Source organism: Frankliniella occidentalis, unplaced genomic scaffold (genome assembly GCF_000697945.3).
Source record: "Frankliniella occidentalis isolate FOCC.00 unplaced genomic scaffold, Focc_3.1 Scaffold144, whole genome shotgun sequence".
NCBI classification, from domain to species: Eukaryota; Metazoa; Arthropoda; class Insecta; order Thysanoptera; family Thripidae; genus Frankliniella; species Frankliniella occidentalis.
The window spans coordinates 90689-115772 of record NW_026267271.1 but is presented as its reverse complement, the minus strand read 5'-3'; the positions used below and the strand labels follow the sequence as shown (position 1 = coordinate 115772).

General features: G+C 39.2%; 4 protein-coding genes across 6 annotated transcripts in view; 1 reads left to right on the top strand and 3 right to left on the bottom strand.

The window, feature by feature from the left end:
* The window catches only part of LOC113202529 (uncharacterized), a 311684-nt gene extending 309201 nt beyond the window's left edge, over positions 1-2483 (bottom strand). The window contains exon 1 of the mRNA XM_026416791.2: positions 1180-2483. Coding sequence (XP_026272576.1) covers positions 1180-2148 — 969 coding nt within the window. The 5' untranslated portion in view covers positions 2149-2483. The remainder of the gene's footprint in view (positions 1-1179) is intronic.
* Positions 2484-2620: 137 nt separating this feature from the next.
* LOC113202518 (putative sodium-dependent multivitamin transporter) lies at positions 2621-7035 on the bottom strand. 2 transcript variants are annotated; one of them, XM_052270942.1, is made up of 12 exons: positions 6967-7035; positions 6320-6436; positions 6023-6244; positions 5691-5915; positions 5487-5602; positions 5285-5404; positions 5059-5209; positions 4768-4914; positions 4447-4668; positions 4177-4337; positions 3822-4086; positions 2621-3738 (listed from the first exon to the last, which is right to left on the bottom strand). In XM_052270942.1, exons 2-12 carry the CDS (start codon positions 6434-6436, stop codon positions 3670-3672), a joined length of 1815 nt encoding a protein of 604 aa, XP_052126902.1. In that variant the 5' UTR covers positions 6967-7035; the 3' UTR covers positions 2621-3669. The 2 variants fall into 2 exon arrangements, with proteins under 2 accessions (XP_052126902.1, XP_026272565.1); XM_026416780.2 differs by having other exon boundaries at positions 6320-6971.
* A 43-nt stretch (positions 7036-7078) lies between these two features.
* LOC113202516 (uncharacterized) lies at positions 7079-17226 on the top strand. Of its 2 annotated transcripts, XM_026416777.2 has the most exons (14): positions 7079-8305; positions 8581-8764; positions 8882-9030; positions 9145-9320; positions 9412-9649; positions 9730-9834; positions 10600-10806; positions 12538-12811; positions 12888-12994; positions 13073-13341; positions 13422-13909; positions 14020-14435; positions 14518-14714; positions 14790-17226. In XM_026416777.2, exons 1-14 carry the CDS (start codon positions 7423-7425, stop codon positions 14877-14879), a joined length of 3783 nt encoding a protein of 1260 aa, XP_026272562.1. In that variant the 5' UTR covers positions 7079-7422; the 3' UTR covers positions 14880-17226. The 2 variants fall into 2 exon arrangements, with proteins under 2 accessions (XP_026272562.1, XP_026272563.1); XM_026416778.2 differs by lacking the exon at positions 10600-10806.
* A 405-nt stretch (positions 17227-17631) lies between these two features.
* LOC113202517 (serine/threonine-protein kinase minibrain) overlaps positions 17632-25084 on the bottom strand; it is a gene marked incomplete in the record, with an annotated part of 59627 nt that continues 52174 nt past the window's right edge. The window contains 4 exon segments of the mRNA XM_052270941.1: positions 17632-22063; positions 24341-24499; positions 24708-24934; positions 25034-25084. Of these exon segments, the coding sequence (XP_052126901.1) occupies positions 21522-22063; positions 24341-24499; positions 24708-24934; positions 25034-25084 (979 nt within the window).

Genomic DNA, 25084 nt, shown 5'->3' with positions numbered 1-25084 from the left:
GGGGGGGGGGATTGATCCCCCTGCACTTGGGGTACACCTGCTTAAGAGATTTACCGGCGGACGATCAAGAACGATGACGCAGGCGGCGGGTGTTCTAGAATCCTTGCATTCGGTACATAGAGGATAACCAGAAAAAAAAGTACGGCGGCTTAGAAACAACCATACATGGCCCGCCGTATGTCGGAAAGGTACCAAACCATGTGAACTTGCAACACACACCTTCGATCGCTCTGTAACTTCCTCCCTCGGTCGTCTGATGATGGCAAGTCTCACTCCTAGAGAGGTGTCTCTGAGGTGGATATGAGCGGGCTTCAATCGCTAATGGGCGCTGCCTGGGCCTGGAAGGTACGTAATCACCGTGTGCCCGTCTGACGTTCGGCCCGTCCGTCCGTCACCCCCCCCCCCCCACGCCCATGCCCCAAGAGTACTTTAACTAGCGGAGGAAGAAGAATAGCGGGTAGAACATAAACGTCCCCGATTGGTCGAGAGCTTCCCGACTCTACGTCACGCCGCTAGTGGGGGTAAGCGCTCGACCAATCGGGAACGTTTATGTTCTACCCGCTAGTCTTCTCCTTCCTTCGGGGTGAGGTGCAGGGGTAAAGGGGGGAGGGGAGCAAGTGCCACTACCACGGATTCCAGATTCCTCCCTCAGCATTTAAAAAGAATACTCCTCCCACAGCCCCACGACCTGCCATCACATCACATCGTGGAAAGAGCTATCAAATCGCTTTTCCTTTGCCTCCAGTGACTGTCGCCCCGCCAGCCCTGCCCGACGGCACCCTTCATCGACCCCTCACCGCCAGTACAGACTGACGGCACAGCCCAACGCAGACCACTCGCCCGGAATATTTTTGCGCAACTAATTAAAAACTTCCACGATTTTTTTCTCCGCGGCCATCGCCATCGTTAAGTCTACGGGGCGGGGCGGGGCAGGCGGCTGATGGCGACAAGTTGTACACGTGACACAAACGCGCCAAACCTTTCGACAAAGGGAAACAGAAACACGGAGGCGGGGCTTGTCCAGACTTGGCCAACTTATTGCGTCCACGTTCCGAGTTTCAGTGGGAGGCTTTAATTCGGGGACCCGGCGTTGCGAAAAGGTGCTTACTTCCGGACCCCTCCATTACGCGCGGGAAAAGTGTGTTGCTGTCGCAGTCTGCCCTGGCTGGGCCGACTCACCTTCCAGTTGAAGAGGCTGGCGGATGCCATCCAGGACCTCCGTTGCGGTGCCGCCGGCTCCCCGGGCCGCGCGTCGCCCTCCCCGTCGATGCTGGGCAGCAGGGCCTCCACGAAGATGCGCGTGCTCGCGTGCGAGGCGCGCTGCCGGCTGCGCGTCAGGTCAATGATGTTGTGGTCCAGGTCGTCCTCGTTGGTGTACAGCCCGTTGTTCGTCTTGCGGTGGGCCGGGATGTGCGGGGCGTCGCCCATCATCATGGGGTCCAGCATGAGCGGGGGCAGCTTGCTGTCCACCCCCGGCGGCTGGCGCTGAGGCAGCAGCGACGGCGGCAGTCCCGGCGGCGGTGGCGGCACCGCGAGACCCCGTCGACGAGGAGTCTTGGCTTCGCCCGAGTCCGACGAGTCGTCATCTTCGTCATCGTCGTCGTCCTCTTCATCGTCGGGCAGGGCGTTGGGTACGAAGGGCGCCGCCGTCGGGAGCAGGCGCACGGCGGCGGGTGCGGGTGGCGCGGCCGGGGGCAGCTCCGGGGCGGACACCATGGCCACCACCTGGCCCTGCCCAGGGTAGTCCTCGCTGTCCTCGTCGTCGTCCTCCGGCACTGCGGGTGACTCGGGGTGCCGGCTGTGCGGCCCGGCCTGTTGAGGTGGGTGGTGGACGTTGGGGTTGACCGAGGCACGCTGGCCCGCCCCGCCCAGCGTGAACATGCACCTGACGGCCGTCTCCAGGTCGGGGGCGGAGGCGTACGCCGGCAGTAGCAGAGCGACGAAGAAGGCGCAGCCGCCCAGCGCCACTACGGCGCTCATGAGCAGCAGCGGGCGCGTCCGCAGCCCGCACGGCCCGCAGCACCAGCGGCCGCGTCGCTTCACGTGCCGGGGGGCCATGGCGTCCTGGTGGACGTCCTCGTGGACCTCTCGCTGCGGCAGGATCGTGTACTGCAGGCTGGCGTCGCCCTCGCGGACCGTCTTGTACATCCTCACGGACCGACGCGCGCTCGGGACGCCGGGCACGCCGCGACGCCGCGGGGCCCGCAGGAGGGCATGGCCACCGTGACCAGACCTGATCAGAGCCTGCGGAGCCGACCGTCAAATCGTCCTTGTTTTCGTCAAGAGGATACAGACAGGCACCGGCGAGAGAAGCGGCACGACGCGGCTCGTTCCACAACCTCCGGCAGCGAGCGCGTTCGAGAGACTGAGCCCGCCCTCGCCTGCGGCCTGCGTTGCGCCGCCCTAGCCGCGCTGGAGGCGACCGAGACGCCCTCCCACCCCCTCGCGCGTCCCGTGCGCGGCGCGCGAGCTGGCTGCTGGCTGTGCTGGCTCTCTGGCGGTAGTGTTGTTTGTTGTTGGCGAGTGCAGGTTGAGGAGGGTTCAGGTGTTGACAGTGTTTGGTTCATTTGGTGGGGGAAAGGGGGAGGGGGGGTGAGTGCAGGTCGGTTCGGCTGGGAGCTATAGGCACATTCATATTTTATTGGTCCAAAGTAATACCGAGTTGTCGGTATATATACACCGTATACATCGTAGATAAAGAAAGGGGAAGCAACACTCATAAAAGAGCATAGCCATGGCTTTCCTTGCCCGGTTCCTTCTTCTCATAGCTTTGGCCACACTGGCCACACTGGCTACACCCCTACACCCGTGAAAACCACAAAATTCCCCGACGCTGGCCGCAACTCCGCCGCCACTCTCCTGCCAACATAGGCCTATAGGCCTCGGCAAAGTTCTCTGAGAGGAAAAAAAAAAAAAAAAAAAACCACAAAGCACCCCAATAAAACCCTATACATTTCAGCCACCGTCACTGTTCGCGACGGTGCCGTTAAAGGGCAACCCCCGACCCCCCAAAATAATAAATATAATAGTAATAATAATAATAAATAACAATGTAATGACAATAAATCAGAGAGCAACATTACAAATAACAACAGATGAAAAAATACAGCTTTCATAATGAATAACTTGCCCAATCTGAAATCATCAATCAAAAAGATATAAATTTGATGAAAATGTGGTCCCTAACTAGCTGACGTTTTGATAAACTTTTGTCAAATTGATCGATCATTTCAAATTGGTAAAACAGTCAAGGAACAGTCTATTATTTTATTATCACGATTTGCGGATTGATGAGATTCGCCCAGAAACAGGGGTTGATAGAGGTATTACATTAAGTTTAGTCCCCAAGTGCCAAACACATCAAATGCGCTTCAGTGTGAGGTTACACATTTACTTGGCAGGTGGGGGATTGAGATCAACATTTGATAGAAAATATTGACATATTGGACATAACATTTGTAGCACATATGATTACCAGGAAATATACTTATTATAGAAGGATTCCGTCTATCACAAGGAAAAAAAAATGATACAAAACATTTCAAAGAGGACAAAAAACATGACAAGTAACAAAATAAGAGATAAAAAACAAACTACACTAGACTATACTACCTAATGCACCATCAGAAATAATTGAAACTTTTCTTTACTGTCATCACATCACCAGATTCATTTCAAGCATGGTCTTGATTCTGCATCATTGCTGTGGGCTCCATCTTTATTTTCAAATTCATAGAACTGTAAAAAAAAAAAAAAACATCCCATTAGCAACATAAACTTTGAGAGGATGCTTCCTTAGATGATAAGGGCAATAAAGATACCTTTTTCATTTCCAAGTTGCCATCTAAACCTGCCATGCTTGTCAGATTAGCTGCACTTCTTTCATTACAAACAGTGTATTGTCGTTTCAAATAACGTGAAATTGGAGGTATAAACATATTGGGATCTTTTTTCTCATTAGGATTATTTTTAATAAAATTAACAACCAGGCTTACTGATGCACCCACAAACAAACATAGGATACAGCCTATAAAACTCAGCCACAGATAAGAAATCCGATAAATGTAGAAATATTCATGACTGGGTCTGAAATGATAAGTAAATTAGGTCATGACGTGAATTAATGAGCCACAACCTAGATGCACAGGATGGTGCAAAATAAAAATTACTACTTACTCTCTAGGAAGGAAGTTTGATAGACAGGCTGTTGAGTTATAGTACTGCTCATAATGTGAACATTGATCTGAAAATGCTTTCAACTTGATGGGGGGTGGCTTGTCAGCAAATCCAATCCAAAATGTGAAGAGGAGAGATACAATGTAACCACTCACACCACCCTAAAACATAGTGTAGTTCTCTTATTAAATTTTTTTGGCTCTTAAAATGTTTTGATTTTTTTAATTTTTTTTAGAAATAAGAGGGTTGTTTTTACACCAACATACTTACAATTTCGTTTGCATGTGGAAAACACATTCCCAGGGAGAATAGGCCAACTGTGGGTCCCCCCACTACTCCCAATATTGTGAGGGATGCTTGCAACACACCTCCCCATCGGTCAGCTATGAAAGCGAGCATAATACAAATCAACCCATAAAATACTGAAACGAGCTTGGCACACAAGCTTCTTTCATCAGGAAATTTTCGTCGTTTGACTTTTTCATAAACAGGCTGAAAGTAAAATTAATTACAGGATAAAAGTTTAAGACGAGAATATAAAGCTGTGGGATGAAATAATTATTTTTAATTTTAAAAACTACTTCAGTTTACCTTCACATAGTCTTCTAAAGTGACAGCTGCTAATGAATTCATTGCTGCCGAAACAGTACTCAAAGCAGCACTAAAAATTCCAGAAACAAACAGACCTGGAAGTCCAGGAATGTGTGCCATAGTGTCTATAACATAATGTGGCATTAGCTGAGGAAACAAAAGAAAAGAAAGTACATGTTCAACAAAATGTATTTAAGCTCCTGCCAAAAAAATAATAATAACAATAATAATAATTGAGATCGAAGTTGCTAATAAAATTGAATGAGCATAGAAAGATAATCAAAACTTAACCTGATCAGACCGTTGAATCTGACATGTTGTGAAAGGGTCACATCTGGCATATTTTGAAAAAATTGCAAGTCCAGCAAAACTTGAGGATAAACTCATGAGTGAAACAAGTGGCCAGTTTAACCACACAGCTTTTTGAGCAGTTTCTAATTTACTAGAATTAGAAGAAATATAGGCAATTGAAAAGACACTAGGTATATAGATAATGCAGTTAACAAGAAATATTTACCCAGAAGACATGTAACGCTGAATCTGACCCTGATTAACTGCATAAACAGAGAGGTATGTAATACCACCGCCAAGTATTACACCCCACCATGTGTGCCTTACAGTGGGGTCAAAATCAATGCTAAAAAGAAATTTGTATCACAATAAACATGGTACATGTATTTTAATTAGAAGAGAACACAGTATAGGGAAAATGTGCCTACTTATTGAACTCAATGCGACCATGAGCATTTGCAATCTGCCATATCTCTGCAAGGCTACTTTTGTCAATCCAGGCCACAAAAATCACACTAAAAACAGCAGCATACATCAAGAGACTCTGTAAATCCATAAATAATTACTTCTAAAAGGAAAACTACAAACACAGTAATTTTAAGAAAATAGTAAGAATTTCTTGAAGCACATACCTGGAAGACATCTGTGAAGATAATAGCCTTTAAACCACCAATTGCTGAGTAGAATGTACACACAAAACCAACTATTAAAATGGCGTATGACTTTGGCAGTTTTGTAATTGTTTCTAAAGCTAATGCTGGTGCATACAATGCCACACCCATGTACAGCATCATTTGTGTGGTAAATGCCACAGACCCTGCCAGACGTGCAATTTTACCAAACCGTTTCTCAAGGTACTGCAAGTGCAACACATAAACCAGAATAAATAACATTGTTTTGACCAGAAGAAACAGAAAAGAAAAGGTATGTCAGGGTAGATAACAACAACAAAAATAATACATACCTGGTAAACACTTGTAACTCCAAGTTGGAAATACACAGGCACAAACAAGTGAGAGATAATTGGAGTGACAAGTCCAAAGGCTACATTGTGAATTGTAAACATGGTGCCATAGGAATAGTTCTCGGCACTAACACCTAGTAGTGTTACAGCTGACATGAAGCTAGACATTAACGAGAATGCCAAAGGAAGGGCACTCATTTGGCCATTCGCAAACAAATACTCCTGCAATTGAAACAAACTTCCACTGTAACAATTATAAAATAACTTATCATGTTTAAAGGTTCATGTATTACTCACGTAATTTGTTTTTTGTCGGCCGCCAGAGAAACGAAAATAAAGTCCAATACTTGATGATATAAGAAGCATAGTAATGAGAACAGAGTAGTTCACAAGGCCAAAACTATACGAATCCATCTTAAAGGTTTCAGAGCAGACAAATTAAAGTGAGCTGTTCAATAGTTGAGTTTAGAGTTCACCATCCTCCGTATAATTATGAAAGTGTTGCACTTTTATTGCAAGTTAGAAATGAGTTGGAAAGTTCAAAAATTACTGCATATTCAGCAGGTGAATGGCCACCCACATGCACTAATTTACCCTATGAAACAAAACATTCGCAAACTAACAGTTTGCTAGCAGTTAAGATTATGAAATACTGGTAGAATAAGTATGGGATGGGAAGATGTATCTGATAGTAACACGGTCTCGTGTTGAGTTTTACTTGCAAATGTTGAATTTCCAGGGCGACTAGGGGTATTTTCTCTGATCATGTGTTCTGCTGGCCGACATGACAATTTGCCGGTATAATCCCTTCTGACATCGATGGCAATAACCATTCTCAACAGAATGGAAGGGGGCAAACTAATCAAATCGACGGAACATACTATTTGACAGAAATCATTTTGTTTAAAGTTAAAAACATCACAAAATTGTCGTCTTTCACGAACTTAGCCTGATTTGTGGTGAGTAATTCTCATACTTCTGAAAACTTCAACGCCTTCTAAAGTACTTCGTTCCGCCTTACTCCTTCTTGACACAACTTTTGTCTAAACCAACCTCTACGTATCAATCATGGCGAATTTGTACAGCAGGTTACAACAATGATGCCTTGTTTTTGCTGAAGTTTGTAAACACTAATTGGGCCATAGTGAAGTTTAAGTGAAACTTCTATTTTCTGTCTCCATGGTCTGCTTCCTACTACTTTAGTATGCGTTGAAAAATCTCCGGAGAGCATATGCCATGAAAAGTGGAACAGCCCAGTGGTCCTGCATTTGGATGGAGATCCGGAGCAAGCAGCTGCAAACCACCGACCAACTGTGTTCAATTTCCTTCGCAATTAGTGGCTGCAGCATTCAAGCTAAACCTAGCCCTTCTGGGAGAGCAAGGTTCCGTCGCAGGAACGAATGCCTCCCCTGTTGACTTCCATGGAACACAAGAGACCTGTGCAAGGTATCAACAATGGCAGAGAGGGTGTGTACAGTGCCCAAAGCCACAGCAGTTATGCTGAATCTTCTATCAGCAGCGCTAGCAGGTTTAGTGCGGGATGGACCGGCTACTCCGGGTCGCAGCTTAGTCATGGCAGCAGGTCTGCATCCCCAGCTGTGACCCACAGTCGCATACGAAGCCCTCAACAAACTCCCCAACATTCTAATAGCTTTACCACAATCAGAAGGCACGATGCCAACAATCTCTGGACAGCTCTCTATGACTATGATGCCCAAGGTGAAGATGAACTCAGTCTTCGCCGTGGTCGAATTGTTGAAGTCCTCTCATATGACTCAAAAATATCAGGTGACGATGGCTGGTGGACTGGCAAGATTGGGGACAAAGTGGGTATTTTTCCTTCAAATTTTGTAGAAAACGATATAAAACCAGTAGAGATAGACTACAGTGAATTACAACTTTGCGAAGTTATTGGAGTTGGTGGTTTTGGAAAAGTTTTTCGTGCTTACTGGCGAAGCACAGAAGTGGCAGTGAAAGAAGCTCGTCAAGAACCTGATGAAGATGTTAATGATACCTTGGAGAAAATGCGGCAGGAAGCTAATCTCTCCTGGCTGTTGGACCATGATAATATTGTGAACCTGATAGGAGTATGTTTGCAGAAACCTAATTTATGTTTGGTTATGGAGTATGCCCGTGGAGGTTCATTAAATAGAGTATTAGCTGGCGGTAAAATACCTCCTGATGTTTTAGTAGATTGGGCTATACAGATTGGAAGAGGAATGAATTACCTGCATAATGGAGCACCTATATCAATCATACATCGTGATCTGAAATCCTCTAATGGTAAGTGGTCCAAAAGTCTTTGTGTAACTAGTCACTGTTTTATATTTGACCATTAAATTGTCATAGAATTTTTATTTTTTTAAACTGTTTCATTACATTAAAATGATGATTTTTGATTTAATGAATATCTCTATCTGCGATTTCTCCCACCATACCCTTATTTATATATTCTTTTCAGACCAGAAATGTACCCTCTTATTCCTGCCTCAGTGAATTAGTTGTTACCATTTGTAGACCTGCTTAGTGAGTTATTGTTGTTGTTTTTTTTCCCCCAGTACTCTTAACAGAGCGCATAAGTGATGATGATGATTTACGAAAGAAAACTTTAAAAATAACAGATTTTGGTTTGGCCCGTGAAGTTTATAAGACTGAGCATATGTCAGCTGCTGGGACCTATGCCTGGATGGCCCCTGAGGTTATGCGTGATTCATGTTTCAGCAAGTTTAGTGACGTGTGGAGGTAATACACAGTCCTGCTTAGAGAGCCTGGTGTTAATGTGTTTTTTATCCAACAATTTTATTTGTTTTGTGTTAATAACCACTGGTTTATTAATCTGTTTTGTGTGTGTTTGTGCAGTTATGGTGTGTTGCTGTGGGAACTTTTAACAGGGGAAACACCTTACAAGGGGATAGATGCATTAGCAGTTGTTTATGGTGTTGCTATCAATAAACTTACTCTTCCAATCCCTAAAACATGTCCAAAGCCATGGAGGGATTTGATGGAAGGTAAGTGCTAATTATTTGTTGAGATTGGACATCATTTCATAAGAAGTAGATGTTAGGTACTTACATTTAGGAGATCAAATTTAATTCTACTACTGTATAATTTCATTGTTTCAGCTTGTTGGCACGCAGACCCTCATGAAAGGCCATCCTTTGAGGGGATACTGTTGGCTCTTGATAAAATTAAGCACTCAGCTTTTACCCAGACACCACATGACAGCTTCCACACAATGCAAGCTGATTGGAAATTAGAAATTGAAGAAGTTCTCAGGGGTCTTAGGCAAAAAGAGAAAGTAATATTTTGTGGAACACTTTTGGTAACCTATTGTTTATAATGAAGGTACGCACGCTCTAATAATTGAATTCTCTATTTAACCTGCATAGGAGTTGCGATCTAGAGAAGAACAGCTGTCCAAAGTTCAGCTGCAACAGAAACAAACTGAAGAGAACCTTAAACTACGAGAGCAAGAACTTGCTGCTCGCGAAATTCAATTGGTTGAGAGAGAATTGAACATGATGATGATGCAGCAGAATGCTACTCCTCAACCTAACAAACGTAAAGGCAAAAAGTCTCATTTAAAACTTCTCAAAAAAGAACCAAGCCAAATCAGTGCTCCCTCAGGTAAGAGTTCCAACTCTGTTGGCCCCGCAGTCTAATCTAATCTAATTGATTGTTAAATTAAAATCCATCTCAATTCTTAGGTTTTCGGCATACAATAACAGTAAAGCATGAAGAAAGACTTGGGGGTAATCCAAACAGTCCTCCTGGGTCTCCAAGCATAGGGCCTCGTCTCCATGTAATTGCCAGTAAGTTGCAATGAATTCATACTTCTGCACATGTGTGATGACCTGATGTAGCAAATTTTTCTTTTGCATAATTTCGCATACCTACAACAGCACTTATAAATTTCCTTCAGATTGTATTTTTCCTTACACTGCTGATTTGTTTTGCCTTTGAGTGGTAATTTCCTTTGAAAAGCTTACATGCGGAGGTTTTTTTTCTTGCCACCACAAAAGTAGTTTGGCTTCCTTTTCCAGCAGTCAAATCAAAACCCTTTTTGCAACCAGAATTAAATTTTGTTTATGAAACATTAGTGTATTTGGATTTTGGCATGTTAATCATACAAAGAGTGGGTGTGTGAATGTATTTTGCGCATTCTGTAGGATTTTACAGTATTATTTTTTGTGGTGCTTTTGTACAATGAATTGAATCCTTTCAAAGTAAGCTTTGTTAGCTATTGGTATTATTATTTTATTTTTTTTCCAAATCCAAGGAATTAAAAATGGCAAAGAGTCATTCATACCACTGAAATAACAGGCAATATACAAGTCACAATTGTTGTAGCTTTAAGGGAGTTTTGAGGGAATACTGGTAAACCATACAGGATTGTACTCACTTACACGTGATATTTTCAAGTTTGCATAGGGTTTAGCTGTCAGCTTCAAAACTACTCAGTGGCAGTGCCCCTCAAGTCTAAGTTGTCTTTGGTTGCTGATAGTTACATCCTCTGTGATTTTGCCTTAAATATTTTTAAATACTATCTTTGAATGTGAAACTCCCCCTTCCTGTAGATCCTTTAGTGTCGGGTGAAGGCATCAAGGGCAAGACGTGGGGCCCCAGCACTTGCCATCAGCGAGAACGAGGGCAAATCATCACGCGTGTTTCGGACACGGCTAGCCAGAAGCGCTGGAGCAAGAGTGCACCGAACTTGGAGAAGCACACTGGCGCTCGTTCAGCTGTCTCAGGCCTGCCGAACTTTGGGGTCCTCCAAGAAATAGGTAGGATGGTTGAAGGGGATGGGCAGGGGCAGGAACGTTCGAGCCGAGCATGCTCTGATAGTAACATTTCTGTGGATACAGATAACCGCTGGCCCAATAGTGTTACTAGCTCTCATAGGTGAAACAAGTTACACCTGAAAGTTGGATGCTTACATATTTTTCTTATCATATTTCACTTGTAATAGTATGACTCAAGGGGCCAAATGTTTCTTTCATATTAAGATGCATCTTTTAAATAACAAATACATCAGCAACCCTTTTCACATTAGTGAAGCTTTTGGCTTGTGTTATAAGGCCCTATCTATAGCTGATGAAAGATACCCCCATTTTCCTGAGTTGTTTTTCTCTCTCTTCTTTTGTTTATTACTTGCTTGACATGTAGGAAATGGTGCCTACTACCATGTATTTGGATCTATTGGCCTCTCCATGTTAAGCAAAGAATTTCTACCCATTCTCTGTTTTTTCTTCCTTCCTTTTTTTTTTTTTTTTTTTTTGAACAAAAGATATCTGTTGATCAATTAACTCGCTTGCATGGTCCCTTTCAAACCTGAATTTTTTTATCTTTTATTTTCAAGAAAAAAGAATTTTGTTTTAGTGACCTACCTACCATTTGTTATTGTTATATTTATAAGTAGAGATAGTAGACATAAAGTATAGTTAGATAAGAAATGTTGGTAATTAGACAAGCTACAGCTTTTCTATAATATAGAAGTATTTAATTGCTAAGTTTTTGCAGTTCTCCAGGATATAACATGCAAGCTGAAAGATTCCACCTTTACCATAATTTGTTGCTGTGAAGTAGTTGTTTGCTTAAAATTTGTTTTGAATGTCTTTGCATTGTGTGAGTAAAGTACTTATGCTGAGTTTATCAGTTTCATTGTTGTTGCTTTCTTATTATCTAATCTATATTTTTCATTGTGAGAGTTATTTGTATTGGCCTAGTTTTGTACAATATTGCTCCAAAAATCTATCATTCAACCTGAAGTGACCATTAAAATGGTTATTCGTTACAAGAAATTTTTCTCTATATCCATGAGTGCAGTAGGTTATTGGTGCCTAACACTGTGAATGTTGTCTGTAGTATTCTAAAGTTTCAATAAAATTGAAAATTTTGGCATCTGCAGAATGTTTGTAAGTATTGTAACTAATTTAATTTAACCCTCTTTGAAAAGCATCTAACAATGCTTTTAAAACACTATTACTGAATTCGCTGCTTACCTTCATCTCTATTCTTTAATTGGTGGAAGATTGCTCACACTTGGTATTTCAGTATGTTGTTGAATATGAATGATTTAATTGAGAGCAGGAGTGAATTCCACACCAGAATCAACATAATATTTCAGCAGAAACATACAAAAACAATTTTTGGCTCATGCAGTTAGCTAATGCACTTTTCCCTTACACATATTTTTAGTAACACAACGTAGAAAATTAAATTGAGTTGCTTTGACCATCCTAAGTAATTGTTTACATGCCTAGTAGTCATAAAATTTTAGTGTTATTTAGTTTCACCTATCTCTTTTTGCAATTTGTGTGAGTTGAAACTTAATGCTGGAACGTAGTGTTACTCATTCATCAGATTCATTCTTCAATATTTAAACGTTCAAAGGTATGAAATTCTATCTATTTTTCACAACCCAATAATAATTTTCATCTCAGAGTCAGTTTGCCTACCATTGCTGAAGGAGAATCATAAGATACGTTAGTCAATTCTATCTTTCCTTTAAACAGATTATGGAAATAATGTGATTCCATCTGAGGGAGAGTGGTGTGGCGAATCATCAGCCATCAGTCCTATGCAATCCCAAATCTTGCCTCCATTGCAAATACCAATGCCCACACTCTATAATGGTACTGCAGCGGACCCAATGCGACCTCGACCAAAGCCATCGATAATTGAAATGGTCTTATACAATATGGCAGCTATGCTTGCAAGTTTTGCTGCTGGTTATGATGTCAGACTCTCAAATGTCACGCCTTTTCACCCTTGCTTGCATCCAGAAAGGTAAAGAAGAAATATGACAGAGAAATATTGTGAAATGTTTGGATTTTCATTACTAATTTTTGTTACATTATTTTAGGAACGAAGATTTAGGAACACAAAATCAGCAGTGGCATAGAGGCCCTGATAGTGGGTTCTTGAGGAATTTGTATGGATCAGCTGAGATGGAGTTTGCTTCATCCTCAGGTTAGTGTCTATCCTGAAATCGCTGATGAAAAAAAAATCTAATCTATATGTGGTCTAAAATGTCATGTTAATGTTTAGGCTATCCACACAACACTTACCATGGACCAGTTAGACATTATCGTCCCCATTTAAACAGTGTCTTGATGCAAAAACAAACAGAATCAAATTATACATCCCCCACTAGTGATGAAGATATCAGACCACTGCATTCCCAGCTGTCAGCTCTAAAACTTACACATTCTGGTTCTCAAGGAAGTTCCCTTGCTGGATCAAGAACTGTGTCAAGGTCCAGTTCCAGAGCAGGGTCTCCAAGAAGGAAGAACAGTCTTAGCTGTGAACCCTCTGAGGTTTGTTTTTGATTCCTTTGTCCCTCTGTCAGTTTTGCCTACCTTGTTGCCTCTGACTTTTGTATTTTGTCTAATTTCAGGCACCGTCTACTCTTGGATCTCCATTTCTACATAATCGCTCAATAGGCTCAACAAATGAAAAACTAAACTATGTAACTTTTCAGTACACTCCTGGCCTCGAAGCTTCAGATATTTCTCAAATGAATTTATTGCAACGGCAACCATCTAGTGATTATCAGGGCTCTCCTTTACACTACAAACCTCGACATGAATTAGAGATTCAACATCTACCTTACATTGGTCCAACTTTAGACACAATGAACCCACATCATCCTGTTTTTGATTCTTCTCGTAACAATATTGGCAGCTCAGCTAGTGGTGTGTTGAGCAATGTGACATATACTCCCCCGCTTTCAAGACCTCCTTCAAGATTAGCAGCTGGATATATGCTGAGGCCAAATACATCATGTAGCTCAAATCTGTCACAGACTTCTAATGTTAGTCTAAATCTTGGCATGGATGATGAAATCCTTGGGCGTCCAATGCATTCTACTCCAACCCCTCACTCGTAAGCATTAAAAATAATATTTTTTTTTTTTTTTTTAAATTGTTTGCTGACATTTTTTTTATTATTATTATTATAATTATTTCTAATGAATGTCCCTTCTTTTCTTACAGTGATTGGTCCAGTGAATACACACCACCTCTGAAATATTATCACCAAACTTCTAGAGACTTGATAGACCGTGATTCGTCCCTATTTCATCGACCCCCAACTACTGACAGCTTGACTAGTGAAGATAGTAGTTATGTTTCTGCAAAAGAGGGCTCCTATTCTTCATCATCTGTATCTCGTGTGCGATTTTCGCCCATTTCATCTTTGATGGCCAGTAGCTCAGGAGTGTGGAGTGGTGGCACAGAGTCTGGTCTTTATGACATTTCTTCCCTTAGCAATATTCATAATAGTACAGAGTCTCAACATGGCAATGTGAATCCCTCCTTGAGTGAAAAGGAATCCCTTGGAGATTTTGGCTCTTCCCGAATAAGATCAAGTCTCAAACGCCCTTCCTATTCACCAATGGCTGCTCGTTCAGGTATTATAATTAGATCAGTGCTGTCTTGTCTATTACCTGTACAATTAAAACTTCCATTCACTAACTCTATCTTTCTTTCTAGGGCTTTCTAGCTCTTACACAAGTGGAGATCAAATGAATAGTCTAACTGATAGCCTTCCAAATGAGGACAGCAATCACTTCCCCCCCAGAGTGCGATTCTCTCCAGTTTCAACCTCTAGACTTGGTACCATTAGTGCTCTTGCTGAAATTCAACCTGAATTAAAAGGACAATCCCCACATGATAGCATACCTGTCCAGGTAAATCTACATATTCATGAATTTTTCTTCAATTCTCTACTTAGTGAATACAACTTTTATTTCATATCTTTACAGGACTTGACACGAACTTTCAATAGACACAGTCGAGAATCTTCCCTCACACGGCAGACAACTGAAGAACCTACGAGAGAATTTTTGTCCTGAAGGTTTCTATCATTTTTATCTGTATTCATTGCCTTCGGGTTTAGTTCAATTATGAAATATTTTTTCAAACTTGATATGACTGTGTGATATGGTTTCTGGTCATGAGTCTTTTGTAGAAGTGGTTCAATATTGCCTCAGATCTATCGAACAGGGGACCAATGTTACAGTATTCAGAGTTCAATTTGTCCAGAACAAACTATGAAGGAAGAAATGTGGGCAAACAGTAATTGCATTAGACACATTGTACAGTTATCATCCTTCTAGTTGTTAACTAATTTTGATAGATATAGAAAGCTTGTTATATCCTGGTATGGATTATACATTTCAACTTTTGGGATTGAATATGTTTTGCCAGTTTTGTATGAATAGAATCTTGATGTCTAGGGACTTCCTTTGATTTTCATGAATTTTAGCTTTTTAATTTTCCGGTTTATAAACATAAAAGACATGGTTTACCCTGAGGCTGTAACATTTTTAGTGAAAGGAACTGTAGATTGCCTGACACAAAATTAAGCTTATCATTCAATAAGTCTTAAGTACATGATACATACCCTTCAAAACCCTCTGTCTATCTAGTAATACATCCCTTGTCAGTTTAAAGACAAAAAGGAAATGCTAATGTTTAATTTAACGAAGGCAAACAGTTCTCATTTATTGTCTTGTGGATTGGATGAGATGCCTGCCCATTTGCCTTTTACCCCTTCTGAGGAAATTTTAATTGTTGTACTTATTTTTTATCTTAAATCAAATTTCTTTGTTTCATCTTTCTATTCTGATCTTTCCTCATGTGTTAAGTGTTTGCACTCCTATAAAATACATAAAATAGTCAATCAATCTAAGTTACCTCATGAGTTGTGAGTTAGCAGGTATTTGTTGTTGGAGTATAAATTGGCCTGACATGTGATATACTCAAAGAAAGTGTGTGATGAATTATTCTTTTCCTTAGGAAAGATATTAGAAGTGTGAAGCACCCTTTCAGTATTAAAATATGTTTGACTTTCTTGTGAGTGGTAGGTTCCTTTTACTCCTTTTAAAACATGGACTTGTTTCTTTTCATTCCTCAAGCACTATTTTAAAATCCTGTTAAAGGGTAGGTGGTGATAATTTATCAATCGTGGAGTTCCAGTTACTATCTTTGAACCCACTCAGGTGCACATACTGTAATTATAGTAATTCAGGCTTGTTTGTAACTTAACTTGCTTAGCTATCTTGTGAAGCTGATTTTTATATTAATATTTGCCTGTGAAACATGTGTAAGTTTCTGTGATCAACTGTAGTGCCATTTTATTATTTTTGTAAGTTGGACTTATTTTAAGTGCTTGATACTAGTATTTATATAAGGGTATTGTATTTTAATTTCCATTTTATATAATGAAAGTTGACAAATTCTCTCTTAGTCTGTATGATATATGATTTTTATGAGCAATAATGTTTCATCATTCCACTTAGATCTAAAACGGGGAAAAAAGGGGGAAAATTATAAAAACAATGCAAAAATATAGCATGTTGCTGACTGTCCCTTATGGAAAAAGATATTTATTATGATGAATCATCATCTTAATGTTTATTTAACAATTAAAAGTATTACTCTGTCATGAATCATGAACAAGAAAAACAAATGTGGAAGTGAACAAGCTCTCCGAGTTTATGCTACATGTAAAGTAATAATGATGGTTATGCTGCTTTTATATGAGTAACTGCATATTGTACTTAAGACCTGTCAGAGAAGTTCTGTGTGTCATCACATCAGTGTCTGAGCTTGTACACAAGTTCCTGGAGTGTCAGTATTTGTTTGCTCTGGAAGTGACTTATACAATGATTTTTCACTTATTTCCTAATTGAATTTTCACACCCCACTGAAGACATTCCTGTTACTTTACTTCCTGTACTTTTATATTGTTTGTGTGCGTGTGAGTATGTGTGTATTTCATTCATATTTATCTGGATTTTTGCCAACATTTGATGCTTACAAACAAAAATGCACATTCCACGTGAACATGTTTGCTCAATACGAGTCATGTAATAGACTTTGTGGTCCAATCTCTATGCAAGGATGTACCGGAGAAATTTTCATAGTGAGACTAAAGCTGCTGCTTTCAATTGTTTTTGGCGAAGGGGAAGAGTACAGTCTTCTGGCTGTATTGTATGCTAGCAAAAATCAGATATACATTTGTAAGTGTTTAAAGGATTTCAAGATTTGCTTTTATATTTGTCTCTCAGACCTAAGTGGAGTGGACTATCCCTCTTCAATAATTCCTGAATATAAGGGCAAAAAATGCCTCAATTGATAAAAGAAGTCAAAGGGTAGAGATTACCATTGCTGTTTAATAAATGCCTCATCAACATATTGCTTGTATTTTGATCCCCCTATTTTGAAAGAGATTCGGTACTCGGTAGTACCCCGTGTGAGAGGGGAGGGGCTGACGTTTTGCTTCAGCTGATGCGAGCACCCTATTAACACACTGTCTGCAAATATTATTTGAAGATTTTCAAAAAGCAATTAACCTCTCTGTCTCGCATATTTTTGTCACAAAGAAGTGCTCAGTGAGCTACTTCAAAAACATGTCAAGTCAATGTGAACTTTTAAAGGCACCATTGTTGATTTTTCATTCCAACGCAAATTTGATATCTGACTTCGGAATTACACTAGGTATTCAACACCAAAGATCTCGTGGTTAGTATCAAGTTAAACCAAGGAAAAAGACACATGCCAAAATGTGGTAGAGCGTGACAAGAAATAATATCAACAAAATGAACAGTGACAACAGATTTCTATATTATTATTTACAATGAATTTACAGTTAAATTTAAAACTAAACAATCTGAATCATATGGTATACACAGTGAATTTATAACTTTAATAACAATACTGAGAGCAAATCTACATGTATGGATTTGTAACAATCACTTATTTCTTTTGAGTACAGAATGAGGCATACAGATCACAAAGTTGCACTCTGGATTGATATAATTACACAATGGGTAGAAAGAGACATTATACAACTTGGAAGATGTTCTCATGCCACTAAGGTTGTTCTGTTCCGCAGCAGATGGGTCATTCTTCATCTGCGCAAACTATACCAACAAAACTTTAACACAATAAAGATATATTTTTTAAAAAAATGAATGAGGAGACTAAATTTTACAATGAACCACAAATATGAACATGTTTCTGCTCCATTTTCTTATTAAATCTGACTCACACATATTTATCACATTTTACTGGCTTTGCCTCGTTTCACATCATAAATCAACTATGGCAGTTTCGGTTTGAAATAACTTATTTAACACATAGCTCAACTAAGACATGTATGTAGTAATGAATGGCCCATTTATGTATATGTAGTAGGTGAGTTTTGGAGCATGACTTATGAGTGAAAGTATATTTTAGAATAGAAATAGTGATAAATTGTTACGATGCAATACACTTTTAACACTTACAAACTCAAACCAGAAATTCTAATAAAAATCCTGATGAAATAGCTCGACCAACAGTATGACACATCTATTGAAAAATTGTTTAGTTTAAAATGCCTGAAAAAAAAAATCTAGAAAACAAACAAAGACTCTTGATGAATGAAAGATCTTACTTTAGGGTAATTTTCACCAGCCAAAGACCAAGAAGAACAGATGGATGACAGGGTATCTTAGAGTTTTCAGATTCTCACCAATAGATTGAACAAATAGTTAATTTGATAGTCAACGTAAAACGTCAAGATTTGAAAAATAAAATAGCCCGCCGATCAATTAAGGCCATCCATGGCAACTCAAAAGGAAAAATGAGAGGTCGCTAAATGATGGTTCACATTTGAATAATGACAGTGAACATCTGTAAGGTATGAATAGGTTAAAGAAATGAGCTAGGACATATAAATGGTCTTCCTGTCACAAGAAAAGTAGTGTACTGAGCCTGAAAAATACTGCATTTACAGAAATATATGGTGCATCATTTGTATGCAAACTGTCCCCTCTGTTGCTGTTCCAGTTTCATTTTACTGTTAGCCACAAAGTAGACAGTGCTTCAATGAATAGCAGGGCTCTGCACTAGCAGAAAAATTCAAAAAACAAAAAACAGCATCAAACTCAATGTTCACATTCAAATTGTGGGTGTCTTTGATAACTGAAAATTGTGATGGCAAAAGCATATAATTTACCAGTATTTTGAGATACACATGTCCTTCAGCACATGCCATTAACTACCTCTTAATGAACTGAAATCGGATTTTGTAATTGGTGTATGCTTTCCCATTGCCCTCATTGGAAAAACCTGTGTGACATGTGTCATCTTTAGTGATGAATTTGTAATGCACTCCACTTGTTAATGATTCTATCCCTCCAAATCAGAGGTGAGTACATCACAAACACATTCTGACAAGAGAGTGCATCACAGAATGTTTTCTGAGGAGAGTGCACCAGCTGACGAGACACATTTAACATTTGCTTTTCCAGTGTTGACAAGATTTGCATGCATGCTAAACCCATGAACGACCTGATGAGAAACCTTAGAAGAAAAAAGAATGTTGAGAACTTCGCATAATTCTGACACCATCATATCCGGTAGTGAACTTTCAAGAGTTTGATATACATTTCCTTGGTCTTTGGCTGAAGCTTGAAGCTGACCTTTAACTTCAAAAGGAAAATTGGATGGGATACAACAATATTACATGTGTTCGATGGTTTCACTTTATCTCATGTCCATCACAAACAAAACATACATTCATTGTTAAAATAGATATTAAACGATAGCATATAAAATGATAACAGAAATATCACCAGCTAAGTTCGGCCTTTGGCCAACCTTACAATTCATACTGAAATTAGATAAAAACTATGAACCGACCAGAGGTACAAAAATGAAAAGGTACACAAACTACTCATGACTGAGCAGCAAAGATGAGTTTTATGAGATTGTGAAGGAAAGATACATTAAACGAAAATCTTCCATGTATGATGCTCATCATGGAAGGAGCAAAACACATTTTTTAAAAAAAAAGAAACATTTTACACATCTGAAAGTTCCAGATCAGTTAAATCTGAGGCAAAACTGCTCACCTTTGAAAATAAAGAGAGAGAGAGAGAGAGATAGTGTAATGGGAGAAGGGGGTGTAGGAACATAACATGTTTGATTTATACCTACAAATTTAAAAACTATACTGGTAAAACACTCCATTCAAAAGCTGTTAGGGCAAGAAAGACACACAGCCTAAACAAAGTGTACATATGATAATTTAAAATGAAAACTTGTGTACTATTTCTTTAAATAAACTGAATACTGAACAGTGGACAAACTAGCCTTTCTATGTTTTCAAAATACCTAAGCTACAGCCATTGCATATATGCTTCTTTTTGTATCTCAATTCAAATTACCCCCAAAGAAAACAAAAATCTAATTTTTCAGACAACTCCTTGCATTATAAAATCCAAATGTCTCAAAAATGAGCTAAAGTGGATTTTTAAAATTTACATTTTTTTAATCAATAAAAGTGCAAGAACGTCAATAAAATTTAGATTTAAAATCTCTCTTAATATTGATGGGCTATGAAGTAGGTAGTCTGTACTGATATGTAACTGCAAGACGTGTATATTTGAGATAGGAGAAAACCATATGCTAAGTATGAAGGAAAATACATCATTTGATGTACAGTAACAGATTGTGTACCTATTCTTTTTTCAAAGTTCTTTGCGCAAATCTACAAAGATCTAACAGTTTGGTCCTTTACAAAAGTGCCTTTTAAATCTCTACGGAGGAGGACTAACAATGACAGCAAGTGATGAAATCTACATCATGATTGATACCAGTAAAATCAGAACATGTACTAATTAGATAGACCAAAACAAACTACATGATTGATACCAGTAAAACAAGGAAATGTACAATTCAGATTGTTCCAAACATAAAATTAGGCTGAGCAAGTTCATCAGAATACAGCACTTTCCAATACACAAAGTGCATAATAATGGATAATGTTTTACAAAAGGATAGCAAGGGTGTCTCATCCAAAAGTAAACATTAGTGAGTGAATTGATTTCATTAACAAGTGACCTATTATCAAATTGATCTAAAAAAATTAAAGATTGAAGAACCCTCCATGACATTTCTAATAACATATTTGCACGGAGGTACCACGGGATGAGAACAAAAGCTCCATTTGGTGCTAATGAAGCAATGCACATACATCCAGACTTCATAGAGTTTTTCACTCCCATTTACTACACTTAATAAAAATAATTCATATCAAAATGACGCCACAATAAGAAACTTTCTATCACAAGAGTGTTGTCACACATTAACTTGCAGCACTAAAGCATGCAACCTTTACAAATTCCAGAAGTGTACCAAGATCCTGCTTGAATAGACCTTACACAATCACTGCTAGTCAAACAACTATGTGTCATAAATAATGCAGGAATTTCATGATATCATTTCATGAATTGAAATCATAACATTACCAGTAGGTAATGTCTCATTTAATTTGTCAACAAGATGCAAACAAGTGGCATACATTGACAAGAGCCACTTGGTCAAAATTTTTGTTTGTACACTATACAATCAACTTAACACAACAGGTAGCTTAACTCAAGCCAGTACTTACATCTAATACATATATTAAAAAGACATAAGTTCCTAAAATGTGGCAACTGTCAATGGCTAACAACTGGGCTTTGTTGAACACACACTCCCACCATTGGACTATCTTCACGATCACTACCACTTTGCCCTGGGTTGGAGCTTTGCTTATTCAGTTTTGGGGCTCCAACACTCAAATCTGCCTTTGACAAACCGGGTTGACCTGACACAAAGCTATAGCCAGCTGGAGCTATGACAGATGGGTTTTGGTGACTTGCAGGATATCCTTGGTTGAAATAGCTGGCTGTTTGCGTGCCAGCAGATCCAACCAAGGGGATGTTCAAACTGCCAGTTTGCGTACAGTCTAGGCTGGGCAGTTGCTCCATGGGTAATGACTGTGGAGCATAGCGAGACACAGGCTGCTGGCTTTGCATAAGCCTGCCAAGGCCCATGTGGTGATGGGGGTGTATTTGGGACACTTGATGAGCTCTGGTGTAGGACGGTTCACACTCCATTGCAGTAGCTTGAGAGGGATGGGAGGCGTGCGTCATATGGGACAAATAAGAGCCAGTGTATGTGGCATCTGCCCAATCTCGAGTGCCTGCACCCACCAAGCCTGTAAACATAAAAGCATGACATAGTCAAAAGTGCAAATTTAACTTTTACTGCAGTTACTTTCACAGTCTGGAAATTAGATTGGATTGTTCACTGCCCACTTTATTTGACACTACGTAGAACATTCTTCGTCTAGGTTGCATTTCACACCCTACACAAAAATTAAGTTTCTCGACACACTACTTCACTTTAATTACAATGAGGGTTAAGACGTCAGTTCACATGAACTCGAATCACCGGTAACTTAGGTCGGACGTCAGTCCGCGAGCGGACCATCCCCTGCGTCCCAGCTAGTGCTGGACATGTCTGTGGTTTCAACAGGGGGAAAAAACCATTACCAAGTGGCTTAAAATGCAAAACTTTAACAAAATTTTAAAGGTATAATAACAGTTGACTCTAGTGATAATTCTGCAGGCAATTCTGAGGCCTCTCTCTTTCTCTCTTAGTAGCCAAGAAGAAGAAAAAAACAACTTAAATTTTGTTTTTTAATATATTAAAGAATAGGAAAAACTACAGAAGTCATTTTAAAAAGCGCAATTGAAGAGAAAAAAGAAAATGAAAGAAAGGTCAAATGCAGAGAGACATTTTTCACAACATTTAGCATTGATTGAAATTTCAGGAAGAGTAAAAGGAATAAATACAACATAAACCAAAGCAAAGAAAACACATAAACTGAGAGAAGGTTGAAAGAAACAGCCAAAGCATGCATCATCATGCAAGGACAGTAAGTACAACTAGCAAATAGCATTCTTAAAACAACTAAAATAATAAAAATGAATGGTAAGAATTTACCATGAAACTACACTAGTATGCATTCACTATGCTGCATAATAGCCACTTACTGCTAATGTCTAGGAGTGGCTCCCTCCTCCCAGGCTAATTCACTGTCATCGAGTCCACAGTTCAGCTGCATATGAACAAGTAACGCTTAATTAAATGACAGTAGAGAAAAGAATTGGTTCTAGTCAGATGTAACTGACATAATCCCCTTTTATAACTTTTATAAAAGTAGCACCATAAGTTTTTAATATCAATAACAGCAATTATCAGCTATACCATCAAGACTCAGAAAATTTGTGTAAAATTGATTAACTTTCTTGTCCTTCTTTACCCCCTTCTGTTCTTAACTTTGAAAAGAGGGATAGAAGACAAAAGGGAAAGCTGTTAAGTGTCATAGTAAATGCACCTTTCCCAGATATAACAAAAAGGCACACAGCATGGCAAAGTGATGGTTTCCCTGTTTCCTGTACACCTACATTTCCTTCAAAAGCAGTGGAATAGAAAGTTCAGGATTAAAAGAACTATTCGAAAAAAAAAAAAAATTATCCATCAAGCTGGAAATCCCCAAGAACACTGGCAATAAGGCAGTCCAATACATTTTTGCAGCATTAAAATGTCAAAGAAAAACAATTCAGAGTGAAAATGGAAACAAAACTGCATCAAAAATAACTTGAGAGAAGATGTTTAAAATATTGAAATTAATAGTTAATTAAATCATTATTTTTTACATTATTTGAACTTATAATGTATGATGTGATGTAGGAAGCAAATTTTAAGATTTGAAATGCGTCAGATAAAACAAAATATCTGTCTGTAGGGTAATCCACTGCAGCATGTGAGTAATAGAAAATGTAGGAGGTAAGATTAGCTACATCTTAAATGTTTTTATTTGTATTGTGTTAATAATGATTTCAATGACTGGTTTGGCTAATGTCAAACAGAGCTTCCTCTTTCTCTATTTTTGTTTCTGATGCAATAGTATGCTCTATTTGTAGTGATTATGAGGAAGCTGCAGCTGAAGCAGGTACAGCAATTCTGAAATAAAGCTAGAAAAAGCTCCACAGCTATACAAGCCATCCATAAAACTGTTAACTGCAGAGCATATCACAAAGATCATGAAGAGCGTTTGATAGAATCTAATGAAATTTCCCACCTACTAATGCACCCACACTACAATCTATTTATCAAAATATAAATTTTGAAAAGAATTGAACATCTGCAGCAAATAATATTCACAACCAAACTTAATTTGGGAACCCACATCAAACTTATAAACTGAACTGTATTAGATAATGTGTATTTAAAACGTTAAAGTGTTAAAAAGTAGAAATCTTGGAAATCAGAACTCCTATGAACCACATAATTCCACAACTAATGAAGGAACTGTCTTGTTGAGGTACTTTAAAATTTAAACATTAATGCCTGTAAATCATGATATTGTAAACTTTGCTGAAGCCACCAAACCAAAACAGTTATTCTTTCACTAATTAAAACATACCTTGTTGTTGAGCGGTTGAACCTGCTGTTGATGTAGATGGACTAGAACCCACCATTGATTCGGGGTGTGAGGAAGTATGCGTTGTGTGACTTGGATGTGATGAATGTGAGGAGTGTGAAGCTACAGCTGGACTTGTGCTTGCACTCCCACTAGGACCACCTGATATACACAACAATAGAGAGCTTTTAATCTTTCGAAAAGGTTTAAGACTACTTGTTCATGGCGAATAGATAGGTTGATAAGATTGATCTGACTGTATTATTCTTCAATCTCCTTCAATTATACTTATATTCTATCTCACTCAGCAAAGTAAAGAGAGTATGAGTGCAATGAATCAAAGTAATAAAAAAAAATGTATCTTACACACCTGAATTGGTATTTGTGGATTCATCCGCAGTGCGTTTGAAGAAGTTGTGCTGTAGTGCATAGTATGGTGTCACTCTTGTTTTGGGATCATAGTCTAGCATTCTTAAAATAAGATCTTTAAATTTAAGGTAATCTGAATTTGAGTGACCAGGTTCACCTAAACGCCGACCACCTGGACCCCAACTGTCCACTCCTAATAAATCATGTAACCTTCGAGTGCCAGGTAATCTAGATAGATAAAAATAATAAAAATAAAAGAGACAACATAAGATAAAATAATGGACACAGGTGTAAAAATGAGTTAGGAAAATTCCACTAAATACTTACTTATACTTCTTTCCATCTCTAATTTTTCTAAGAACGTAAGAACCATCACTG

Bases quoted from the DNA above. Each gene is read 5' to 3' on its own strand.
- LOC113202518 (XM_052270942.1), bottom strand. From the start codon at position 6,436: ATGGATTCGTATAGTTTTGGCCTTGTGAACTACTCTGTTCTCATTACT. The intron at 5,603-5,690 runs GTATGTGCTTCA...ATGGATTTACAG, and splicing joins TCTTCACAGATGTCTTCCAG to AGTCTCTTGATGTATGCTGC. The intron at 5,210-5,284 runs GTAAATATTTCT...TTCTAATTCTAG, and splicing joins CAGCGTTACATGTCTTCTGG to TAAATTAGAAACTGCTCAAA.
- LOC113202516 (XM_026416777.2), top strand. From the start codon at position 7,423: ATGCCTCCCCTGTTGACTTCCATGGAACACAAGAGACCTGTGCAAGGT. The intron at 9,031-9,144 runs GTAAGTGCTAAT...TCATTGTTTCAG, and splicing joins ATGGAGGGATTTGATGGAAG to CTTGTTGGCACGCAGACCCT. The intron at 12,812-12,887 runs GTAAAGAAGAAA...ACATTATTTTAG, and splicing joins CCTTGCTTGCATCCAGAAAG to GAACGAAGATTTAGGAACAC.